This window comes from Miniopterus natalensis, chromosome 7 (genome assembly GCF_054644295.1).
Source record: "Miniopterus natalensis isolate mMinNat1 chromosome 7, mMinNat1.hap1, whole genome shotgun sequence".
Taxonomy (NCBI): Eukaryota; Metazoa; Chordata; class Mammalia; order Chiroptera; family Miniopteridae; genus Miniopterus; species Miniopterus natalensis.
The window spans coordinates 13,801,913-13,826,936 of NC_142087.1; the positions used below are offsets into that span (position 1 = coordinate 13,801,913).

At 45.0% G+C, this 25,024-nt stretch overlaps 2 protein-coding genes across 2 annotated transcripts in view; both read right to left on the minus strand.

The window, feature by feature from the left end:
- Window positions 1-10,803, minus strand: part of MAPRE1 (microtubule associated protein RP/EB family member 1) — a 28,397-nt gene extending 17,594 nt beyond the window's left edge. Inside the window, exons 1-2 of the mRNA XM_087818796.1 lie at window positions 10,727-10,803; window positions 5,227-5,350 (exon numbers count right to left, since the gene is read on the minus strand). Of these exons, the coding sequence (XP_087674922.1) occupies window positions 5,227-5,347 (121 nt within the window). The 5' untranslated portion in view covers window positions 5,348-5,350; window positions 10,727-10,803. The remainder of the gene's footprint in view (window positions 1-5,226; window positions 5,351-10,726) is intronic.
- A 7,713-nt stretch (window positions 10,804-18,516) lies between these two features.
- Window positions 18,517-25,024, minus strand: part of DNMT3B (DNA methyltransferase 3 beta) — a 38,454-nt gene continuing 31,946 nt past the window's right edge. Inside the window, exons 20-22 of the mRNA XM_087818797.1 lie at window positions 23,005-23,074; window positions 22,113-22,231; window positions 18,517-20,059 (exon numbers count right to left, since the gene is read on the minus strand). Of these exons, the coding sequence (XP_087674923.1) occupies window positions 19,918-20,059; window positions 22,113-22,231; window positions 23,005-23,074 (331 nt within the window). The 3' untranslated portion in view covers window positions 18,517-19,917. The remainder of the gene's footprint in view (window positions 20,060-22,112; window positions 22,232-23,004; window positions 23,075-25,024) is intronic.

Sequence of the window (25,024 nt, forward strand, 5' to 3'; positions counted from 1 at the left end):
ATGAAATAAGCCAGGCAGAGAAAGACAAACATCACATGATCTCGCTTATACGTGGAATCTAAAGAACTTAATAAACTGATGAACAGAATAGATTCAATGACATGGAAGCATAGATCAGACTGATGAACGTCAGAGGGATGGAGGAGGGCGGGTGGGTGGAGGGGGAGAGAGTAACCAAAGAATTTATATGGATATATGCACAACCCGAGGACACAAGACAATGGTGGGGAGAGGGACTGGGGATGGGGATGGGAGGGGGTGGAATGGGTCATGGGGAGAAAAAGGGACATATGTAATATTTTAAACAAAAATAAAATTTAAAAAAATAAAAAAAATAAAAACCATATATAAAGTATGTCAATTACATTTAAAAATTATAGGAAAATACTGAAAGTATAGCTAAAATGAATATCCTTGGGTAAGCTGTTTAACCTCTCTGTGCTTCACTTACATATGTGTAAAATGGTGTTGATAGTCCTAACCTTCCCGGTTATATATGTAAAGCACTCTGGAAAGTGCCTGGCCTATAAGCACTTAATAAATAAAGCCATAATTAAGAAATAAAATACAGCTCAAAGATAACAATGGCTGTCACTAACTTGTGACCTTAGAGTGGAATATGGTTTTCTTAATGTTTCAGTAACAAAGACTTAATCAGTTACAATCAGAAGATAATACTTCCTTGGGAGGCAGCTGATCGATTTTTCTCTCTCACATTGATGTTTCTCTCTCTCCCTCGCCTTTCTTCTCTCTCTAAAAGTCAATTAAAAAACAACATATCCTCTGGTGAGGATTAAAAAAAATAATGTCTCTTAGAAAGGCTGCAGACTAACGTGGTAGAACAAGAGAGAAGTGAGGGTGGGGAAACCTAGAGGGAACCTAGTACCGTCAGGGGCCACTATGGAGGCAGTGAGCAAACTGGTAAGGGGCTAGATCTGAAACACCCTTCTAAGGACATATAGAACTTTGTGAATTAGACCCTGATGCTTCTCAGGCCAGCAACACTGGAAAAATGGTGATATCATGGCCCCAAATGAAGTATCTGGAAAAGGGAGTCAATTTGAGGAGAAAAAGTGGGGTAGGTCTGGTTAAGGGTGAGGTAACACACTTCAGAGCAACATAAGCAAGACAGACAAACTGTCTTATAGAAACTCAAGGGCTGGCAGGGCCCCACAATAAGCTGGGGAAAAAGGAAATCTAGCATTTGCCTGGGAGCATGTGAATACCTCTCTTATTCTGTGCAGCACAGGAACAATGGAGGAGGCCAGGCTGGAGGGGAGAAGGCAAGAAGAGAAGGGGGAGCCAGGAACTCTTTCAGCGAGGGCCACTTGACATGTTCAAAGCACCATGCTGGGCCCCTAGAAAAGTGCAGAGGGGCCTGAATATGAGAATGGAACTGAGGAAACAGAGAATGGGTGATAAAGGGCAACCAGTATCTCCTTTTGACACAGGCAATCCCTCATCAAAATCCTTCTCTGTGCCCTGCTGGCGTGGCTCAGCGGTTGAGCATCGACCTATGAACCAGGAGATTGCAGTTCAATTCCTGGTCAGGGCACATGCCCGGGTTATGGGCTCAATCCCCAGTAGGGGGATGTAGGAAGCAGCCAATCAATGACTCTCTCATCATTGAGATTCCCCCCCCCTTTCTCCCCACTTTCCTCTTTCTGAAATCAATAAAGACATATTAAAAATAAATTGTCTCTGTGATCATGTTTGTTTTCTTGACTAGCTCTCCAAAACAAGAAAACTACAGAATGTAATGAATCTTGAACAACCACCTACCAACTCTGTTACTGAACGTTATCCTCACCTTATTTCACTACAAGAGCCTAGCAAAGGCTCATTTCACGTTTGGGGGGAGGGGAGGAGCACAATACTGACAAAACTCAGCCATTCCACAGGCAGCCAGCCTATTAATACCATAGGTCCTCTCGAGAGGAAACCCTGTTCCTGCCTTTTAAAGCTTGTGTCGGTAGGAACCTTGAGTCAGCTGGATCCTCGTCTCCTCGGCTCTAAGGACAGGGGGCGCCAGGCACCAGACTCAAAGACTACTGGGATTCTGCTTGGCCTCAGCACACACAAGGGTCTGAGGAGGCTCGCTTTCTCTCCGACTCCAGTTCCCTGGCAGCAGACCTTCTTCAAGGACACAACAGTATCTGCAGCTTATCCTGCTTGGTCTCATACTGGAAGCTGAGGCCCAGTTTTCTAAACATTAACGTGAAACACAATGCAACCATCTACATACTTTGAAAGAGTAAGTGTCCTGCACTTACCACTTTTACTGGGGAAAAGCATTTTATCTAGGAAAGGCAGACAGCAGGCAAAGTAGAAATTCTTCACAGATTTTCAGAGATAGTATCATTGTAATTAATTACAGGTAATTTATATTTAACTCTCTTCCAAATGCCTTTTTTTAAAAAGATATAATGTGTAGCACAGTGGGGCATGGCTCAGCAGCTGAGCATTGACCTAGGATCCAGGAGATATTCGATTCAATTCTCGGTCAGGGCACATGCCCAGGTTGCAGGCTTGATCCCCAATCGGGGGGCGTGCAGGAGGCAGCCAATCAATGACTACTCTCTCATCACTGATGTTTCAATTCTCTCCCCCCCCCCTTCCTCTTCTTTGAAAACAAAAAAGATATGTTTAAAGAAAAAGATATAACATGCATACAGCAAAAAGAATGTGGTCTGTGTGGTCAGAAAAACCTGGGTTCAAAACCAGGCAGTCTCCTCACCCGTAAAACAAGGTCAGCACTCATCCCACAGAATCCATATCTGACAGCACTTTTCACAAGTGAGCCTTACAACAGCCCAAAAGGTCCTACACTACCCTAGTGCATAAATGAGGAACCAGAACATTAAGAAACTCCAGTCACATGGCTCAAAGCAGACTGAAGCCTCATCCTGGCTATCATGACAGCTTCCTGTCTGAATGATAAATCTGGAGCCAGATCAGCACATGTACAACTTATCTACACATGAAAAGAGAGCTCATTTTCCAATTAACTAAGTGAAATGTACTTTGAAGTATACTTATAAAACGAGGTAAATTTTAGGGAGAAATTGGTGAAAAAGCGGGCTCCAGTGAAAACTAGAATGACTTCACCCCCACATTAGTCATAAATCATGAATCAAACAAGTGCTTTAAAAGCCTCAAATAGGAATGTGGTAATAAAACTGAGGAAACTAATAGAAAAGGGGGGAAAGCAGTCCAGATGTAAGGCTAACAACCTGCACCTCTGATTAACAAAATAACTCATGTTTAATCAGCATGACTCTTGGGCACCAGTGTTTCACTGAACAACTTCACATGGAATCTCCCTCTGACCAACTGTAAAACTGAGATTAAGCTTCACAGGGGAAATAACAAGAGGAGCTAATGAAACTAAGACCAAAACTAGGACACAGCTATAAAATAAAGAAGTACAAAGCTGAATTCATTTTAAAAAATCGTATAAATAAGAGCAATAATTTTAAATTGACCCAAATGGCACCAGTTGGTAAAGGAAAAGTCTAGAGAGCAAGTAGAGTACAGGGGTTGAGAAGCATAGGTTCTCTATTTGAATGAATGTTCACGTCTCAATTTTGTTCTTGGTTGTATAATCCTGGACTTGTTATTCAATTTCTCTAAGCCCACTTATTCATCTGTAAAATAAGATTAATAAACATCCCTACCTCATGGAGGTATAGAGAAATATTTGAAAACCATTTACATAACCCTGGCACACAAGTGTTCAATTAAATGACTGCTGTCATTACTAGGAGAATATGAGGATTTTAATTCTCTATCCCATAAACAATATAAGAATTAAGGTAGCAGCAGAATACATGTCTCATCTTTCTTCTGGCATATTCTTGACTTCACCTCCTATCCTGTAGTAAATCCAGTTTTGATAACCCTGACACATTCCTTATACCAGGACAGTCAGGGGTAGACAGCAGACCTCCCAAAAGGTGAGACAGTAAGAGGAACCAACCCTGCCAACACCTTGATTTCGGACTTCAGCTTCCAGAACAGTGACAGAATACATTTCTATTGTTTTAAGCCAAAAGTATATATATTCAAATTTTTTTTTTAAAGGTGAGACAGGAAGTCTTTACAGAAAATAGAAACTGATAACACGTTTATGAAAAATAATTACCAAGAACCTAAAGTTCATACCCTTTGAGCCAGTAATTCTATTTATAGAAATCACTGAAGAAATAAACAGAGATAAGATTTATGTTAAAAGCTACTTAAGCTAGCCAAAGTCACAATGGAAAAATTAGAAATAACCTAAAATGTCCAAAAATTGGGAAGATATTAAACAACTCCAGCACATCCATTGAAAGAAACAGCATATAGTTGTTAAAAATAAGTAATTCAAGGGACTGAATGACACTAAAGAATATCCACAATATAAGGTTAAGTTGAAAAAGTGCACAGAAAAGTAAAAGAAAACATCTGAACAGTGAAAGCTTTCTCAGACTAATGGAACTCTCAGCATTCTTTTCCTCTTCTAGTTTTCTAAATGGTATATACAAAAACATTCGTATATACAAAAACAAAACATGTTTTTGTTCTTTTTTTAAATCATTACCTCTCTGCCAAATTTTATTAACTATAAGTTCAATAAAATTGTGGCTAAAATGGCATTTGCCTGACTTTGGTCTTGTGCTACTTGGAATAAGAAATGCCATTGACAGGACCAGGGTGAGTGGCTCGGCTGGTTAGTGCTGTCGCAGTATGCCAAGGTTGCAGGTTTGATCCCCACTCAGGGCACATACAAAAATCAACCAATGAATGCATAAGTGGAACAACAAATCGATGTTCCTTCCTCTCTCTCCCCTCCTTCCTCTTTCTAAAATCAATAAATACAATTTAAAAAGAAAAAGAAATGCCACTGATAAACAAATATAGAACTAGAACAATTATAATTACTGTCCTCAAATAAAACATTTTAAATCTAAACGTGAAAGAGCAAGAATGGGGACACTGGGGCTAAGCTGCAGGCCTCAGAATGCAGTCTCCATAGCAGGAGATAGAGACTCACAGGCCAGCCAGAAGCATGCTCTTTTTAAACGCAGTTCCTTTCAGAAGTGAAACCAGAGCAGGGCTGAGAAGAAATGGGGCAGACCTAACATAAAATCCGAACCTGTAGCTTTTGCAGTCAGATACAGACCTGCAGATTCCCGAAGGACCTGCAGGCTTTCCTGGAAAAGTGGTCTAGTGGATTTCTCTTACCTGAGCACAACTGTTCAACCTTTGTCAGATTCAACTGCAGGGACTCATTGATCCAGGCCAGCATGTCATGTCGACTTAGGTTATCACTGGTGACTGACGTTGAATAAACGTTCACTGCCATCTTCTATAGCATGTGAGGAAAAGAGAAGGGTTTGCATTAGTAAGCATGCAAGGGAGAACGAGCATTTCCTTCCTACAGAGTCACACCAGACCTGTGGGAACTCTGAATTTTTAAGTCTCATCTTCCTCCCCAAGAGGCCAAATCAAGACACCAGGATTCTAGCCATAAGCCTGGAGTAAACATGACCTGAAATGAATTGCCCAACAATAGCCAGCCTAAAATTTAGACCCCATTTTAATGTAATTGGTATAAAGTTTTAAGCTACAAGGAACACTAAGGAAAGGTTAAAAGCTTTATGAAGGGAAGCTGATGCACAAACAAGAATGTTCTGTTTAGAAATCATCAGTTGAAGTTTATCCATTAACATATTAAAATGTTTATAGTAGTATTCTTCAGATGGTAGGCTTTTTATTAATTCCTCTTTATAGTTTTCACTATTTTCCAATTTTTTTTTAAGAACGATACTCCCTTTTATAATCAAAAACAAGCTTTTCAATAACCTAAATACTACAAAGGTGGTGGCAAATGGTCTCACAGTGAAGAGTCCTTGGTAGTAATTCTCTGCTGAATCACCTGGACACGGGAGGGCATCTGAGAACCTAAGTACCAGGAGCTTCACAGACACTTGTCATTTACCCCTGACAATTCTCTGCAAGGTTCACTTGATTCTCCTCATTTTACAGATGAGGAAAGAGTGTTTCAATATAGAAACCCTGCAAAGTGGCAGCCAAGCCTACCTGGCCCCATCGTCCGCATTCTTTCCCCTCGCCTAGAAAATGCTACCCCCTCACCCTTCTGCCAGGCTTTGAAATTTAAAACAACACACACATAAAAGAAACACATTAACTTGAAATGCTATTAAATGTGGGTGCCATCATCATCCTCATTCAATCTACAAATGTTACCAAGCACTGTTCTAGGGACCAGGAAACAGATAAGCAGTGGAGACAAGTGGCTTGTCTACAGAGTTCATATCCTAGTAGTGGAAGTCTAACAGACCAAGTACACAAACAAATCTCGTTTCTTACCGATCACTAAGGCAATGGGGGGGTGGGGATGAGGCAGGGAAAGTCTCTCTGAGTTGATGTTTGAGCTCAAGAAACAGAAGGAAGCACCCATCTGGAAGAAGGGTGGCTATAGCCCAGTGGACAAGAGGGACAGCAGGAACAGAAGTGGGAAAAGCGAAGAAACCAGGTCATGTTAGGACTCTGCAGGCCAAGGTAAGGAGTTTGGATTTTAGTCTCTAACGGTTAAGGGTTGTAGAGTAGAATCAAACTCTCATTTAAGTTTGAAAATGATCACCCTGACTGCTGGTAGAAAACAGACAACAGGAAGGGAAGACTCAAGCAATATGAGCTAAGGACAGGCTAATCCAGATCTAAATGAAATCCTGGGGCAATTCCCATGAGGACACACAACTGTGAAACACTGGATTTCATAGTGACTTTGACAATAATTTTCCTCATTTCATGAGACACCAATATTACCAATGGGGGGAGCGGGGCTGAGAGCAAATCTGGGACCACCATAAGACTCCATGCTGTCTTGGGGCACTTCATGCCCTCCACCCAGTGACTAGTATATGAGTTGGTCTTCCCACCCCCTGTCTTTTGCACTAGGCTCCTGTAAGCCTCATGTCACAGCTACAAAAGGTGAGGGTTGGAAGAGACAGAGATCTACCCATTCAACCCCTTTTTATGAGCAGGGTGACTGAGGTCTGGAGAGGTATGTGACTTATCAAGTCTGTGCCCTCACATCCCCCACAGCTCTTAGCAGAGTGCCTTGCATACAGTGGGCGCTCAGTAAATGCTACTTGTTTTGAGGTCGGCAGGACAGTGTCAAAAGGAAAAAAAATGTATCTATATAAACTTTTTTCAGAAGCAAACCATCAACACTTTTACAATCTTAAACAATAAAACTGTTATACAAGAAGCCAGCACAATTTAGCTCCTGACTCCACTGGGAAATTAATCCCCACATTCCCAAAGCACTTCATTCAAACGTCTATGATAGGCATTATCGGACTAGACTGTCATTATCTCTTCATTTCTGAATCATTCCAGGACCAGATTTGGGCCAGAAGGCAATTTGCTCTATGAAAAGAGCTGAGGATTTCAAGCAAGGAGGACCTGAATTTGAACTTGAGAATGTCATTCATTAGTTGTATGACCTTGGGCAAGTTACTTAACTTCAAGGCACCTCAGTTATGAGTTAATGCCGCCACCTATCTGAGAAGAATCAGGTGAGGTTTAAATGAGATAGGTACATAAAATACTTGGCATGCTATCTGACACAGAACATTAGGTCCAGGGCAGGGAGGGATCTTGTCTCACTCATCCTAACTCTGGTGCCCAAACCAGAGACCTGCCACCACCATCCCTCATCTGGATCCATTGCCACAGCATTCAAATTTGTCTCAATCTGTTCTTACAAAGCAGCCAGAGATAATTTTCTGAAACACAAATCAGATCAAGTGTCTCCCTGTTTAAAATACTTGAATGAATGAATAAATGGCATGCATACTGTGTGCAAAATGCTATTATCAGGTACCAAGGGAAACACGCAAACAAAAAACATGGTCCCAGACTGAGAATTTGTAATCTATTTTGGCAACATTCACACATACATCAGGTATTGTGTGTGTCATGCTACCATAAAATGTAAGCAGCTGGTTAAGCCACGTGTGACTCCTGACCACACCCCACCTCTGAAAACGTTAATGGCCTTTCATCATCATATAATTTTAAACTCTTTCATTAATAGTATATTAATATCCGGTCCTATGTGCTCCACAAACTCTGCAGCCACTTAATACATGGGGTTAGGCACCCTGTGGATGTGCCATAAACATCCACTGACTTAACCAATTAGTTGGCTTTTCCAAGCAATCAAAACAGAGCCCAGTTCTCAGAGTTACAGCTCCCCCTTCCTCCGTAAGGATTCCACTGCTTGGCCTCAGTGGAAGACCCCATGATCACCCTGCAAACCACCCTTAAATGACTCCCTGAACCAAGTTTTAACTGCCATGAAAAAACTTCCTCTTGCCCCCTCCAGGTAGCTATCTTCTTTCAGCAGTTCTCCTAGAAGGCTCCCAAACTCATTTTGATTCAATGCGAGTTGATAAGCACCCTATTACTTTTAAGTCACCATACTGAGTGCTATAGAAAGAGGGGGAGATACCACCAGAAAAAAAGTGATGTAACCCTGGATAAACACCTCACCTTTCTGGATCAAAAACGGCTCAGCTGTAAAAGATGAACAGTATCTTCTGCACAACGTGGCAATGGGGATTAAATGAGAATCTAAGTGAAAACACTTCAGTGAAAAGTACATCACGTCCTAAGCTTTCCTATGAATCAGAAAATGTGCTAGTCACTCTGACGAACCATGATAAAAGGACACATTGGAATGAAACATGCTCTCTAGGTTCGGACCTCAGAGAGGCAGTGTAATATAGAGGTTAAGAGCCTGGAATCAGGAGTCACAGATGTGGGTTCAGCCACTTGCTGGACAGCATAAAGCAAACCACTCCTCCTCTAAGAATCTAAGTCCCCTCATTTATAAAATGAAGATGCTATCTCTTAGAGACTGAGTGATATATTAAATGACATAATGACCCATCAAGCACTTAATACAATGCCTGGCACATAGCAACTGCCCAATTAGCAAATTATTATTATTATTACCACTCTTAGACTTAGACACATCCCATTAGATGTGGATGCCAGGCCTGGTGTACCTTCCTTCAATTGGCCTCAGGATCTTCAACCTCCAAATGGGGCAGAGGCCAAGCTCTGCCCTATAGCACCCCAGGGCAGCTGTGAAGCAGGAACTGGAAAAGCACTGTTCATATATTGTCTTCCTAGCAGTTACATGAAATTATCTTGTTTATGTATGCATCTTACTTCCAATCTGTCTCCCCACCACAATGTAGGCTCCTGTAGAGCAGGTCTTTGCCCTCCTGCTCCTGGTATATAGCCAGAGCTTAGCACGGTGCCTAGCACCTAGCAGACGCTCAACAAATAGCCAACGAAGAAAGGAAGGAGTCCATTAAGCTGGCTTGGTCTCTGGTATGCACTGCGTTAGAGCTTTCTGTATGTGGTATTACCTTTGTCCCCATTTCACAGATGAAGAAACTGAAGCCCAGAGAGGTTAGTGTTATAGGCAGTTAAAAGACATGAGCAGAGCAAGGATGACATGCCAGGTACTGAAGGTCACCAGGGAGGAAAGCCCTGGGTACCTAGCAAAGGACAACTGTAGGGTGGGACCTAGCCCCCAGGGTGACCTTTCCTCCCATAACATATCACTGGTCACACAGTTTGGGCCCCCTGACCCTTCCTCCCTAGAGATAACATCTAGGCCTCAGTTGTATTTCAGCACCAGGTCCAGAAGAGCAACAAAACCACCCAGGGCTGACCTCAGGACGAGCATTGGCTAGTGACCCTCCTGCCCTGGCATTGACTAATCAATCAGTGGAGACCAAGACCCTGAAAGGACACATGTGGAAAGCTGATGAATAATCTAAAAAGATCTTCCCCTGGGATCTCCCCTAAAATCTCCACCCTTAAAACCCTTAGGACCACGAGGACCCAGATCTCTCTCCCTCCAGGGAGCATGCCCTCACCTTTCCCTTCCCCTTCCTCCCCCTAGGCGCATTACCACTACCTTCCTCACTCCTGAGCTCCAAGGGCCCTTCCTTTACCTCTACAACTTGTTTCCTAAACCCATTTCTTCCACAAATTACTTCCTCTACCTCTGTGATTTATAAGTAAATGTTCTCTTACAGTTGCAGTCTTGGCTCTGAATTCTTTCATAGCCAGAACTCAAGTTGCTCAGAAGAGAGGTTGCTCAGCCCAGGTCCCATTGGACCCCACCGGTCTGGTACGTTCCCACTGCCTACAACAGAAGCACCTGCCCCAGGTCGCACAGCAGGGAATCGAACCCTGGTCTGAATCAAAACCCTAACTTTTAATCATTAGGCAACACCGCCTACTACAGTGGGGGTCCCCAGAGCTCCCAGCAGGACTCACTTCAACAACATATACCCCCTACCCTGAGTGGGCCACCCAGGAACCTCCCGCCACCTCTGTCTGCCTTCCACACCTCGGCCAAGGCCCAGAAGCCCCTACGCGCCGTGGGGCAGCCCCTGCTTCCGGCCCGAAGCCCCGCCCCCCCGACAGAAAGAAGCGCGCCCCCCAGCCCGCGCGCGCCGGGTCACGGCCCCGCCCTTCCCCCCACCCGGCCCGAACCGTACCGCCGTGAGGAACGGCCCGACCACCGCCCGCAGGGCCCGCCGGCGCCGGCCCCGCCCGAGGCCCACGCGGCCGCCCCCAAGATGCCGCCCCGTGCCCGCCGCCCCCTGCCTGCCACCCGGCTCACCGGCTCTCGGCGGAACCACGTCCACTGCCGTGCCCGGCTCCGGTTCCGTCTTCGTCTCGTTCAAACCGTCCGACCCCGCCCGCCCGCGCAATGACCTCACACGCACCCCCCCGTTACGCGCCGACGTAAAGGCTCGTCATCGCCCGCCGGCTCCTTTTATAGAGACTTACCGCGCTCCCGGGGCGGAGCCCGGCCCTTGACCGACGGCTGAGGTGCTCAAAGGGCGGGGCACCGGCTGGCAGGGCGCCGCGGCCACGTGGTCTGCCGCAGCCAATGAGGTCCCGCCTCGGGGGGGTGACTCCGCCTGGAAGGCGGGATCCAGTGACCAAGTCTCCGCCCTCGCAGCCCCCCACCAAAAATATGGGTTTGACAATGAATTCAGACAAAAATGGGTTATTAAATAAAGATGCTTGATGGAGGCTTTGAGGAAAAACTTTAAAAAGTCACCTGAAAGACACATTCTGTGACCCTGTTATCTCATCCGTTTATTTTCTTATTAGTATAAAGTCATCTTGCTTGTTTAAGCCTTTTTGTCTGCCTTTTCATAAATTCCACCAAAGCAAAAATATTCTCAGTCCTGTTCCACCCGTGTCCCAGTGCCTGATACATAGGTGTCCTTAAGAGACTTGCTGAAGGAATGAGTGACACCCACATTACAGAGGAGAAAACTGAGGCCCAGGGAGCTGGGTTGACTAGCTCGGCGTCAGAGGCTGATCCAGGCTTCCAGCCGGTTTCCTGGTCTAGATATCACTTATTCATGTATTCACAAATACCTACATTCCCTAGGCAGTCGGGTCCTAGGGATCTGATGGTTAGCAAAAACTATACGACCTCTGAGCGCCTAAAATTTCCAGTCTGGCAGGGGAGGCACAAATCATAACCAATGACGCAAATAATTGTTTAATCGCTGAGCAGACTTCGTGCTATGCAGGAGCAGAATGCGGCAAGGGCGATGGCACCTCCCTGCAGGGAGGAGGGCCCCGGAGACTCCTCCTGGGCAGGTCTCACCCGGCGAGCTGCGGATGCCTGGAAAGATGTTAGGGGAAGAGTGTGGGGTGGGGAACTGGGGCAGGAGTTGTTTACCGATCGGCCTGGAGGCACTGAAATGAGCGCCGCCGGTTGTCTGGTATGTAGTCTCCCAGAGGGCATCGCAAGGAGACCTGACTTCACCTGGGTGGTGCAGGAAGGCTTCCCAGAGATGGTATTTGCCCTAAAAGAGGAGATGTTAACCTGGCAAAAGGGTTAGGGTAGGGAAGGGCAAACAGGATACAGCAAGAACCCGGTACCCAAAGGATTATAGTAATAGTAGCGTTATAGTGAATCCATAGGAAGCACGGATAATGGAGCAAAGAGATTTGAAAGCACTTGGGAGTATCTTTACCCGATTACTCATGCTTCATATCGACGTGTGCTGCCCTCATTTTATGCACAAGGACATTAAGTTTCCAACAAGCCAAGTGAATGTCTTAAGTAGCAAAGCCAGCAGGTCTGGGTTCAAATCCTGACTCTGCTAGGAGTTAGAATTAAATGAGATGTGTAAAGTTCTTGACTATACTCCTAGCACGTGAGAATATACTCAGTAAATGTTAGTGATTTCTGTGCCCCTTTTGATTGATGTTAATATTCAATTAATGTCAATTATTGTCAGCATTACCTAAAGGCCATTCTGGCTGGAGGGCAGGACATTATTAGTGTGGTGGATGAGATCCGGTGGAGAAAGCCAATTCAATCAAGTGCTAGACTAGGAGTTTGGGCATCCTTCTGGAAATGCGGCACATCACAGGAGGCTTGTGAGCAAAGGCCTCGGAAACCAAACTCATCTATCCTCCCAAGAGACAACACCAGGAGTGGTGAGAGAGGGGCATGTGATCTGCTCAGAGTACATTCTAGTCCCTGAGAAGGGGTCAGATTGAGCCTTCACTGCAAAGGGCCAAAGGGTAAAAAGAAAAAAAAGAATTTCCATCCAGAAGGAGAAATAGCTTTTGGGGCCGTAATATGCAACTTTAAACAACTGTTTTAATATGTAAACTCATCACAGATACAAATGGTGAGTCTCTTCTCCAAAAGCAAAACAAAAAAACTGAGACTTCAAGGCCTGAAGGTTTTTGTTTTTTGGTGGTGGTGTTTTTTAATCCTCACCTGAGGATATTTTTTCCATCGCTTTTCAGAGAGAGTGGAAGGCGGAGAGAAAGAGGAACATCAACATGATTGGTTGCCTCCTGCACACACCCAGAGCCCACAACCGAGGTATGTGCCCTTGGCCAGAATCAAAACCGAGACCCTTCAATCCGAGGGCTGGCACTCTAACCACTGAGCCAAAACGGCCAGGGCCAAGGCCTGAGTTTTTCAAATGTGTGACAAGTTTCTTGAACTTAAAAATGGTGTTGGGAGGTCTCAGCTGCCTTGAAGACCTTTAGTTCATGAAGGACACAACTGCAAAAATAAGAAATTATAATGCCGAGAGCTTTGTGCTGAGATATTCTCCCACCTAGCCACAGGGAAGGAGAGCCCAGATTAGGGAATGGCTCCTAATCTTGCTTTGAAATGGGAACAAAGAAGGCTTCCTGGGAGAGGTAAGAACCAGAGGACTAGTCAGGCAAGGCAAGGAGAAGGCTGTTCCAGGCAGAGAACGGCATGTGTAAACACTCAGAGTAAGCAGTTGCCAACTGCAGGAATACCAGTCTCCGCTTTGTCTCTGCAATGCTGAGAGCTTCGGATGAAGCACCAGGGTTTATATGTACACTCTTCTGTTGGTATATTTCACAGTGAATGAAAAGCTTTAAGAGTCAAAAGTAACCAAGTGCAATGTGTGATTCTGTAATGGATACTGGTCAAAATATATGTATTTATTTATTTATTTATTATATTTATTATTTCTTTTTCTTCCTCTATAAAGGCATTATTGGAGCAATTGGGGAAATGTAAATAAGGTCTGTAGACTAGATAAAGGAGTGAATGAATGTTCATTACCCGATTGTGATAAATGTACCGGTCTTTAGGAAATACACAGTGAAGGAATTAAGGGTAAAGAAACATCATGTCTGCAACATACTCTTAAATGGTTCAGAAAAAAATAATAGAGAAGATGACAAAACAAATGTCGCAAAATGTTAACATTTGAGGAATTTGGGTGATGGGTATTTTTTCTGACGTATCTCCTCGGGCGAGGGAAACAAATGAATAAAATAAACAAATGGGACTACATCACACTAAAAAGTTTCTGCCCAGCAAGGGACACCATCAACAAAATGGAAAGACAACCTACTGACTGAGAGAAGATGATACCGCTGATAAGGGGTTAATATCCGTAACTTATAAAGAGCTCATACAACTCAACACCAAAATAACAACAATCCAATTAGAAGATGGGCAAAGGGCCCTGGCTGGTAGCTCAGTTGGTTACAGCACCGTCTCGATACACCAAGGTTTCGGGTTCGATCACCAGTCAGGCATAAATAAGTGGAATAACAAATCGATGTTTCTCTCTTTCTCTCTCTCCTCTCCCCCTTTTCCTCTCTCTCTCCCCTTTCCTCTGTCTCTCTCTGAAAATCAATAAATTTAAAAAAAGATGCTCAATGTCACTAATCATCAAAGAAATGCAAATTAAAACCACAATGAGATATCACCTCACACCTATCAGAATGGCCATCATCAATAAATCATCAAACGACAAGTGTTGACGATGTGGAGAAAAGGGAATCTTCCTGCACTGTTGGTGGGAATATAGATTGGTGCAGTGACTGTGGGAAACAGTATGGAGTTTCCTCAAAAATTAAAAATGGAACTGACTATGACCCAGCGATCCTGCTTCTGGGATTATATCCAAAGAAACCCAAAACACTAATTGGAAAGAGTATATGCACTCCTATGTTCATTGCAGCATTATTTACAATAGCCAAGATTTGGAAGCAGCCTGAGTGCCCATCATTAGATGAGTGGATAAAAAAGCTGTGGTATGCACAGCTGGTGCTGCTCAGTGGTTAAGTGTCAATCCTGAACCAGAAGGTCACAGTTCGATTCCAGGTCAGGGCACATGCCTGGGTTGTAGGCTCAATCCCCAGTGGGGGCGTGCAGGAGGCAGTCGATCAATGACTCTCTCTCATCATTGATGTCTCCGTCTCCCTCTCCCTTCCTCTCTCTGAAATCAATAAAAACATCTGTGTGTGTGTGTGTGTGTGTGTGTGTGTGTGTGTGTATGTTTTTTATGTATATATAAGGCTGTGGTACATTTACACAATGGAGTACTACTCAGTTGTAAAAATGGAAGGAAATCTTATCTACTGGGACAGCATGGATGGACCTGGAGAGTATTATGCTAAGTGAAATAAGCCAGTCAGGGAAAGAAAAACACCATATGATTTCACTTACATGTGGGATCTAATGAACAAAATAAGCAAACAAAATAGAAACAGACTCATAGATACAGAAAACAGACTGGCGAGTGTTACAGGGGAGGGGTGTTTCTGGGACTGGGTGAAAAAGGTGAAGGGATTAAGCCAAAAAAAAACCCAAACTCAGAGGGAAAGGGGGGTGGGAGGAGGCGGAGGAAGGCAAAGGGGGTAATGGAGATGGAGGGAGACCTGACTTTGGGTGGTGAGCACACAATATAATATACTAGTGATATATTATAGAACTGTTCACCTAAAGCCTATATAATTTTATTAACCAATGTCACCCCAATAAATTCAATAAAAGTTTAAAAAATAAATTTAACAAATCAATAAAGTTAAACAGAAAAAAGAAAGGAAGAAAGAAGGTAGAATGGATGAAGGGGAGGAGGGAAGGAAAATAGGCAAATTGCACCCCAGGCTGCAAAGGGCAGCAAGTAATTTCAAGCTCCTGCAAAACAAAAAACAAAACTACACATACCAAAAAAAATTAAAAGTAAAGAGATAGATGCAGGTGAGACCAAGGAGAAACACTAGTGGATGTTGGTTCCACCTCACAATTCCTTTACCACCAGCTGCACGGCTTGGTTTGTTATGGGGGCTCTCAATCTCAGCTCTCTTCCCTATAACCATGGCGATCACAGCCTCACCCCAGGGTTGCTAGGAGGGTTCTCTAGCAAGAACAGTAAAGCAGCTGCCATTTGCTCAGCAGTCTTCCACGCGCTTCACCTACGCTGAATCCTTTGATTCACACATCAGCCTTAAGAGGCTGATCATTTTATCACTGTTTTACAGTTGGGTAAACTGAGGCAGAGAAGCTATGAAGAACACCTAAGGTGGCGAATCAGGAGGAGGTAAAGCTAGAATGGGCACCCAGCCTGGCTGCAGAGAGAAATCAAGGACCAACCCAGGCCTGGAATAGAGGATCACTCAAGAAGCAGCAGTTGGCAAGAAAACCCTAGGAACTGAGGTCTGGTGGGAGATCCTGTCTGTCTAGTGCTGTCCAGAGGCCAGTCCCTGCACCCCTAGGCAAGATCCTGTCCACCCCTATACAATCTCCCTAACAATGAGCAAGGGGACCCTGTGGGGTGTGGTGATGGACACAACTTCAGTTCTAGATGCTACTGTTGCTATATAAGCCCAGCTCCTGTGCCAAACCTGGGGGAATATTACCCTGTCCTTCCTTTTTAAGACTTGATTATCAATACATTAAGAAATAATTAATACATTAGTAAATATCAGGTATCACCATGATTATGGCACCCAGTCATTCACACTGCGTTGTTACCAGCTTGCCTTATCACAATACCATCCAATTCATGTGAGGGCTTGCTGCATGCCAGGCACCAGGCAAAGCACTTTACCCAGATCATGCCTTCCAACACTCACAGCAGCCCTAGGAAGTAGACAGGACTTATGATCCCCACCTTTTAGAGATAAAACCAAAACAAAACAAAATCCAAGAGTCACTTGCCCAAAGTGACCCTGGCAACATGCCAGACCCTGGATACAGCCCCAGGCAACGGGAATGACTTCAAAAAAAGGCCTGCGTGTGATGCAAACCCCAACCCCTCGCCCCAGATCGGAGGAATGTCCATCCCCTTGCCACTGAGCCTGCGATCACTCCCATCCAAACCTGGCCATCTTGAGAAAACAGAAAGAACTGCCCCCACAGAACAGGCCTCCCCCGGTCTGCTCCACAAGCAGGCCAGGACACCAAGGGCCCCTCACCTGGAAGGCTGGTCCATCTCCTCTCTTGGGGTTTCGAGGCCGGGACTGTTTATTTTGCTTCATCTTGTCCTGGCATTTGGTGCAGCACTGAACACAAGATGGCTTAACGGGGCAGCCAAGGCCCCTGGGGTCTCAATACCTCAGAGAGAAGTGCCAGCTCAGCTTGCTAATTGCCCATTGTCTCACCATAGCGACTCCGGCTGAAAACATAATGGGCTTCTCCTTCGCTCCATCTCTGGGCCATCCGTTTAGGAGCTTGACCTTAGGGCACGCAGCTGCAATCGGGGAGGAGCCAGGATTATAACCTATCCTACATGTGAAGAAACAGAGGCTCAGAGGTGCCAAGTCCAACTAATGCTCACAGGATACAGTACACATGCACCCCTCGTTTACACACCTTTCTCCCTCAGCACACCAGCTGACCAGAATTAACCTCTGGAGTATTTAAATCTTTGGGCTCCTTTTCCCTGACTAGGCTAGGGGTGGTGATATTACCAAAAGGGGACCTGGCCCTTAGAGGGTCTCCCTAGGGCTGGCAGGTAGTGTGTGGGTTCTTGACTTCATGCAGGAAGATTTCACAACAAAAGCCCAGGTGATTTTGAGGGTTAGCTTATTAAAGCTGGGGACAGTGAAACAGGGAAGGGCTTAGCATAGAAGCAACAGGAGATCCTCGGCTAGGCTCCTTTGGTTCTCTGAAAATGGTATAGGGAAGAAATGAGCTAAGGCGGGGCTGCTCACTGGGAAGTCAGAGGAAAGGGAGCCTTGGAGACATCCATTTGTTGCTCCACTTACATGTTCGTTGGTTGGTCCTCGCATATGTCCTCACCAGAGATTGAACCAGTAACCTTAGAATATCAGGACAATGTTCTAACCAACTGAGCCATCCGGCCAGGGCTTAAACCTTTTATTCTTACATTTCCTTGGTTTAGGGAAGATAGGATTGACTACACAGGTGCAAACTGCTTGGCTGTTTAACTGTTTCCCTATCTCACTTGTAAGGAATTTTCCTAGCCTCTTGCTATCCTGTCTCAGGGAGACACAAGGCTCATGGCATACTAGGCTCTGGGCTTGGGACACCTGGCTAAGTGGTCCAGGTAAACTTGAAGATGGAACTACAGAAGGGAGTTGCAATGCTAAGCTTAGAAGAGCAACAGGTCCACAATCCTCCCCAAAAGCTGAAGCCACGGGCAGCTAGGTTAGAATCACCGGGACACCCCCAACCAGTCCTTTCCCTGGGGCCAAGTCCCCTCCCCGAATGTGACTAAACAGCAACATGATGACCTGAGAACAGTGGAATGAGGTGCTGGAGAATCCCACAAAGGCACAAAGAGCTGGGAGATATAAAGCCTTTAAATGAACTAGAAATCCATTTGCTAGCCCAGTGTGGTCTCTGGAACAGAGGCATGGAATTCTCAGTCTCCACTCTACACTCAATCGAAAACTCCAAGTGAGGTCCAGAAATCTCTTTTGAACAAACCTGCCAGGGGTTACTGATACACTGGAGTTTGGAGGCCGGGGCCCTAGACCTTGCCTGCTTAGTCACCACGTATTCTGCACTGTGCTTGCTGAGTGAATGACCTATTCCAACAGCCCACCTTTTCACTTTAGTAAGGCCCTTCTCCCATACCCCAACCATCTGACCTGCAAAAAAATACAAGGGACACCAGACTGTTATAGAGAAATACTGATTTTAATCCAACATAAAGTAAACTCTAGGCATCCATTCATCTTTCAGCCTAAAAATTAACAAAACTGTTGAAACAAGGCACAATTTTTTCCCCATTCTTGTTATGTGACTCCGGTTACAAAAAAAAAAAATTTTTTTTTATGAAAATGGTAGAACAAAAATAGAAGTCTGAGACTTTTATTTTTAAGTGTATAAAAAAAAAAAACAACTCCCACAAAACCTGTCAAAGTTATTCCTTATTCTACAAAATAGCACCAGTAAGAAGAGTAAAGGTGTTAAAAACCATTACGACAGCATTTCTGAAATGCAGCTTGTCCAACCTCCTGTTATCCTTAAAAACAAATTATCACGGAATAAAAAAGGACTTTAAAATCTCTGGAAGGAAGGTGGAGCTTTTATTGCAGTTTTCCCCCTGCAATCTTAGATGAGGGGAAAGTGCGAGGAATGTGCTTCTACCCCTGGCTGTCACTGCGTCTGTGTTTAAAGAAAGACTGAGGAGTTGGGGTCATACTTCTAATCTGGGGGACCTGTATCTGCGATGTCTGGAGGGTGCATTTGGGGGGGTCCTTATCTAAGCCTCCCTTTTCAGCCCCCTCACATGGGGAAGATAGAAGCCATACCTGCCTACATAATATATGGCAGCTTATAACCCCAGCCCACCCCTTCCTGAGCTCCCCGAAGGGTCTACTGCAGTCACTGAGAGGGATTTAGCTAAAGATGGCCCTTCCCTTGGGTCTGTGGAGGGAAAAATACCCTGAATGTGATTATGAGGTCATCCCTGCTGAAATCCTCACCAGTGTGAAAATTTTTCAATGCGCCCCAACAGTGTGCATCCCAGCCCTTTATACTGAGGCCAGAGGAACGTGCTGGGTAAAATCAAGAATGGCAGACATAAATTCCTCTTCTGCCCTAGGAACAAAGCATCCTGGTCCCTTAAAATGTCCCTCAGCTACATGTATACCAATGCACATTGCTGGAAACAAGTTGCCGCAGACGCTTAAAAAAAAGTATTGCAGTAACTGTCTCGGTGACTTTTCAGCCTTAACCTGAGTAGTGGAGAGCTGTCAGTAGTGTGGTTTTGGTATATTAGCCATTGTTTCTGAGTGGTAAATCCAGGAGGGAAAAAAAGCCATCTTTACTAACTACTTCAAGTTTCAAAGTTTTAGAAGACAACATGAGCACCGTGTTTGGCTGTTCCAAGCAGCCAAGGTGAATTGTGCGCAAGGAAGTGGCACCTTGGGCTCCCCCAGCCAGGAGGGTGTCAGGCAGCTCTCACCCAAGGTACATGGTGTGACCCCACCACACAGCTGAGCTGAGGAAGGACAGAGCCTGGGATGCACCGCCTGGGTCCCAGCTCTGCCCCACACACCCCAGTGCCTGGGGCACTATTCACAGGCAAAGTAGTCCTTCAAGGGGGCGAAGAGGTGTCGGATGACAGGCACACTCCAGGACCTCCCGAGCAGCTTCTGGCGGGCACCACGGCCCATGTTGGACACATCCGTGTAGTGTACAGGAAAGCCGAAGATCCTGGGAGGGGGCACCAGAGTGAAAGACAGGGAGTCAGAAGTGCACTTCGAGCATGCTTAGTGTCGCTGGGACATCCTCACCATGGCCCCATGCGGCACCACTTTCTGCGCTTTGTCCAGGCTTACTATACGAGCCCTCCGTTTTTAATTTTAGGAAGACACCTTTTTTTTTTTTTTTTTTTAATCTTTTCATTTTTATTGGAATTAATTTAAAACTTACAGAAAAGAATACTTTTGTACCCTTGACTCATTTGCACATGGCCCTCTCTTGACGTCCAGGTCAGGTACAGGGTTCTTCAGAACACAACTGTTACTCATGAGGGCACGTGTTATGTGCATCCCAGCATTACCCCATGCCTCTGGAACATAGTAGGTGCTCAGTGGACCTTTCTCAAATGAATGAATGCCAAGACAGCCAGCTAGAAGACAGAGGTGTATCTGTCTTCAAACCACAAGATGGGAGAAGTTAGGCAATTTCCTTCATAAGGAACAAGGACACTTGCAAAAATGAACCTTACTGTCAACCATCAGATGCTCAGGCAATTTGCGTGAGCACACTGAAGCGCCCCGCGTTCTCTTTCCCTCTTCAAACCCAGTTGCTGGATCAAGAGCCAAGCTGGACTTAATGGCAGATAACAACCAAATATACTGAAAGCCTTTCTTGTGGGATTTTCCCAGGCCCAGTAAGAGGTTACAGATATAGTGGACTTCATTCTTACTCAGGGTTTACACTAAAAAAACAAAATCACACCAATGGGCCAATGCTGAATGGATATTAAAGAAATATGTAAAGTTACGACACTTCGGGCCTCTGCTTTAATTTGAATACATACTGATAGCCATCTGCACCAACCCTCGTATCACAATTCTGGCCCAACATGTTAGGCTAGGGTCTCAAGAGACAGTTGACCCAGCAACACAGGGGAGGTCAGGGGTTCTGACCACCCCGACTCTGTGCAGTTGAAAATCCAAGTATAACTTTGAGTCCCCCAAAAGATAACTATTGGTAGGTCACTGTTGACCAGAAGCCTTACTGATAACATGAGCAGTCAGTTTGTGTATATTTTATGGTAGTAAGTGATAAAACAAGTATCTACATATATTTTATTCATTTATGGCACACCTAATCTTTTCTTAATTTTTTTTATATTCCTAGACGACATGATTCATCGGCCAGTTTTGTTGCAAATCTACAGAAAATTTTCTAATATATTTATTGAAAAAAATCCACGTATAAGTAGACCCGAGCAGTTCAAACCTGTGTTGTTCAAGGGTCAACTGTACAGAATAATCCACAACACCAGTCTGTTTCCATTAATCGGAAATTACTTTTGTACTAAGAAAACTACTGTTTATTAAAGAATAAAACTGGTTGTAGAACTGAAATATCAGGAATGAAAATACTCTATCAAATCCTTCAAGATGTAGCCAAAAATGTAGAGAGGAAAATTCATAGCCCTTCTTACATTTTTAACAAAAATATTCTAACAAAAATAAGAACAAAATAAACAAGAATAAAAGGAATGAGAAAAATAAATTAAAACCAGAATAGAAGAACTGAAATTTAAGAGCTGGTTCTTTGAATCAAAATGGATAAGCTACCAACTTAGCCAAACAAATAGAGAAAGCAGACTGTGGCTAAGTAGGAATCAGTTACAGAAGACCAAGTTGGCAGAAGGAATCTTCTGAGAAAGAGCAATGGCATGTCAGTGGGGTTTTCTTTAGCTGGTTCCTCTTACATCCTAGTGTCCCAGCATGTTGAGGCAGGCAGATGCCAGCCAGGGCAGTGCAGCCAACACAGACAGATGGTGCTGTCTAATGACCTCATGTTTCACAGATTCCTCACCACCACCACCCTTCCACCATTTCTGGCAGGAAATAAGGATTAACCCTGAAGAGGTATTACTCCCAGCCCCACTAACATAGAAAGAAGGTCAGTGGGTCCACGTAAAATAAAGGCAGGCAAGCCCAGTTTGTGCCGCTGGCCTTAACCACATTTCTTCCCCTTCCTTTCTGTCTGCATTGTTTCCCTCTCCACACGCAGCCTCGCTCACCTTTCTAGCTCAGTGCACCACAAAACATCTTCTTTGCCATTCATGACAACAGGGAAAAGCTGGTTTTTCCCCTGCCTGATCGAGTTCGACTTGGTGGTTATTGTCTGTACTTTCTTTAACTGGAGATGAAACGACATGGAGTGAGCGCAGGGTGAAGGGTTCCGGGGTGAGTCAAGGCTCACAAGGCCCTAGGGAAGGTGGGGGAGGGGAAGGCGGGGAGTGGGCGGGGGAGAGAAGGTTGCAGGGCTGGGCTCCCAGAGGGATTAAGAACAGGAGAATTGGAAAGACAGATACATTTTGTGCTTCCCACAAATGCCAAGAACTCAGTGCACAGGAAGTACCAGCCTCAGAGGGAACGAGAGATAGAAGCGTGACCATGAATGAGATCTCACGGTGCCGAGAGAGCAGCAGAGCTGCTGGTCAGGCAAGGTTAAGCAAAATGCAACAGTCTCCCCACGATTACAGCATGGTCAACCAAACCAGGGTCTTGGCGGAGCTTAGCTTGATATAAACGTTAAGAATTAAGTTTATGGACATCTTAGTATAATTACCTATGACTTGTCAGATCATTTTTTTCCTTTGGCAAAAGTATTAATTACTCACTTCTTGGGAGGAGCAGCTGAAGTCTTCTGTGTCTCTATGGTGTATGTATTCACGATTGGAAAGTCTAGTTGCCTTTGCTCATATAGTGATTATTTATCAAGAAACTCCTACTCTGTGCTTAACAGGCAGGACAGAACAATTATGTGGGGAAAGAGGCCCAGCACCAAGGAGTCACATGGGAGGGGAGAGGGGCAGGAACGAATTGGACACCAAGGTCAAGTCCCCACTTGGAGGTCACCAAGTGGTCACCAAGTGTGTTTCCCGCAGACTGTTTGTGAGCACACCTTACCTTTGCTGTCCTATTGAACTCCAAGCAGTCCTGCAGCTCGAGTTTATCATTCTTTGATGCTATCACGGGCCTGAGAACAGCCAAAACCCATTACTTTCTACAACCTGTCAATGGGCCTTGGCTAGGCACCTCCCAAGGTGGGAGTGAGGGGCCTAAGCCTGCAAAATGTGCTCTGGCAATGAATTTGCTACAAATACATGATGAAAACGATCCTGGCATGAGCACAAAACTGTGCCAAAGCCAGGGACAGACGAGTCCCTTGAAGGGGCAAGCCCAATGTCTAGGAATAAATGCACCCCGTCTCAAATTTTAGTATCAGTCAAAGCCAGGCTCCCATTGAGTAGAGCAGGATTGGGGAAGCAGACTGCAAGAGTCAAGAGAGCCCCTCTGATCCCAGCCCCATTGCTGAGTGATGACCTTGAGCAAGTTACACCAGACCTGTGTCTTGGGAGCTTGGATTAGATCTTTTGTGGGTCTGCCTGCTACAAAGAGCATCTCAAAGCCATGATTTGGTCGCTTACTGGTAAGGATGCAGCCACAGGAGGGTCTAAGGACTAAAAGTGGGTGCAGGTAGGAAGGACAGGAGGTGGTTCATAAAACACTAATTATCCTTGTAACTTGCACCATGCAGAGAAAGGCAAACAGGCACCCAGAAGGGAGTGGAGCTTTAGAATCAAAGTGGTTGAGCAGTTCCAGAGCAGAAACCATCAAGAGCTCCATATGCACAGCTGATCAACACCTCGGCAGCCCCTGTGCCAGGAACTTCAAGGTCACAAACAAACCAGATGTAAGAATGGAAACGGTGCTCGCAAGAGGGGCCATGGAATCACACAAAACATTCCCCTAGATTCATCAGTCTTCCTTGACCTCACTTTCCACATTTCCAATGCCACCTATCCCCATTCCCAGCTTTTCCTAAGAACCCAAGGGAGATGAGGGATTTGGAGGAAAGGACACAGCTCAGACCTACCTATTTCCCTATTTTAGGATTTAGATCTAAAGAAACTAAGGTTTTGTCATCTCCAGGCTGTTGGGTCTGTGACCCCTGGTTTATGCCTGAGTCATCATTCTAGAACCCTATAGAGCCGGCTATAGTGTTACAGCTTGGTTCTCATCACAGCTCAGACAGCAAACTTTGTGGCATTTTTGCTGACTCTGATTTTCATCTTATACCCCAGCACATCCAATGCATCAGCAAATCCTGTAAGTTCAACTCTCACATTATCTAGAATCTAATCCCTCCCTCCTAAATTCCAAAGAACCCGGAGTTGCAACCCCCCAGGGTGCATTGAGTATGAATGGCACCTCCTGGGGCACCACCCAATAACCAGTCAGCCCTTTTCTGAAGGCCTATGACCAGCTCTTGTTTCTTTTCACTTCTGCCCTCATCCCACTCTCATCTGTTTTACCAGAAACTACCATGAATCCAGGACACAATTCATCGGCTTCAAACTTCCCGTGAATGCCCAAGGTAAATCTACGTGGTACCATGACCCATAGGCCCCACATAATTTGGCCCATACTTCTGAGTTCTCTGTCTTCATCTCACAGCCTCTCACCAAATAAGGAACACTCTTCTCTGAACTGCTCTGTGAATGCCCTGCCACCCCCACCCCCTTGCCCTCTTCCTTATACCTAGAATGTTCTCTCAAATAACTACGGCTCCATTCCTACATTCAGATCCTTGCTGGAATGAGAAGCCACCCCCATCAACTCTTCCAATCTACCACCCCCTCCCCAGCCATGACCCTGAAATCATTTCCTGTCTTCTCTACCCATCCACCACTAGCATGTGAACTACATGACAGAAGACTTACATCGGATATGTTTACCACTAACCGGGCGGCATGTACAACAGTGACTGCCACAGGAAGAGCTCAGATGTTGAGTGAACGAGCCCACTTCACCCCAAACATGGCGCTGCATCACCTGACTGGGTGACCAGCCAAATAAAAATGCAAGATACCCAGGGAGAAATCATCCCAGCTACACCAGTACCTTCTTGCCTGTCTACATTTGG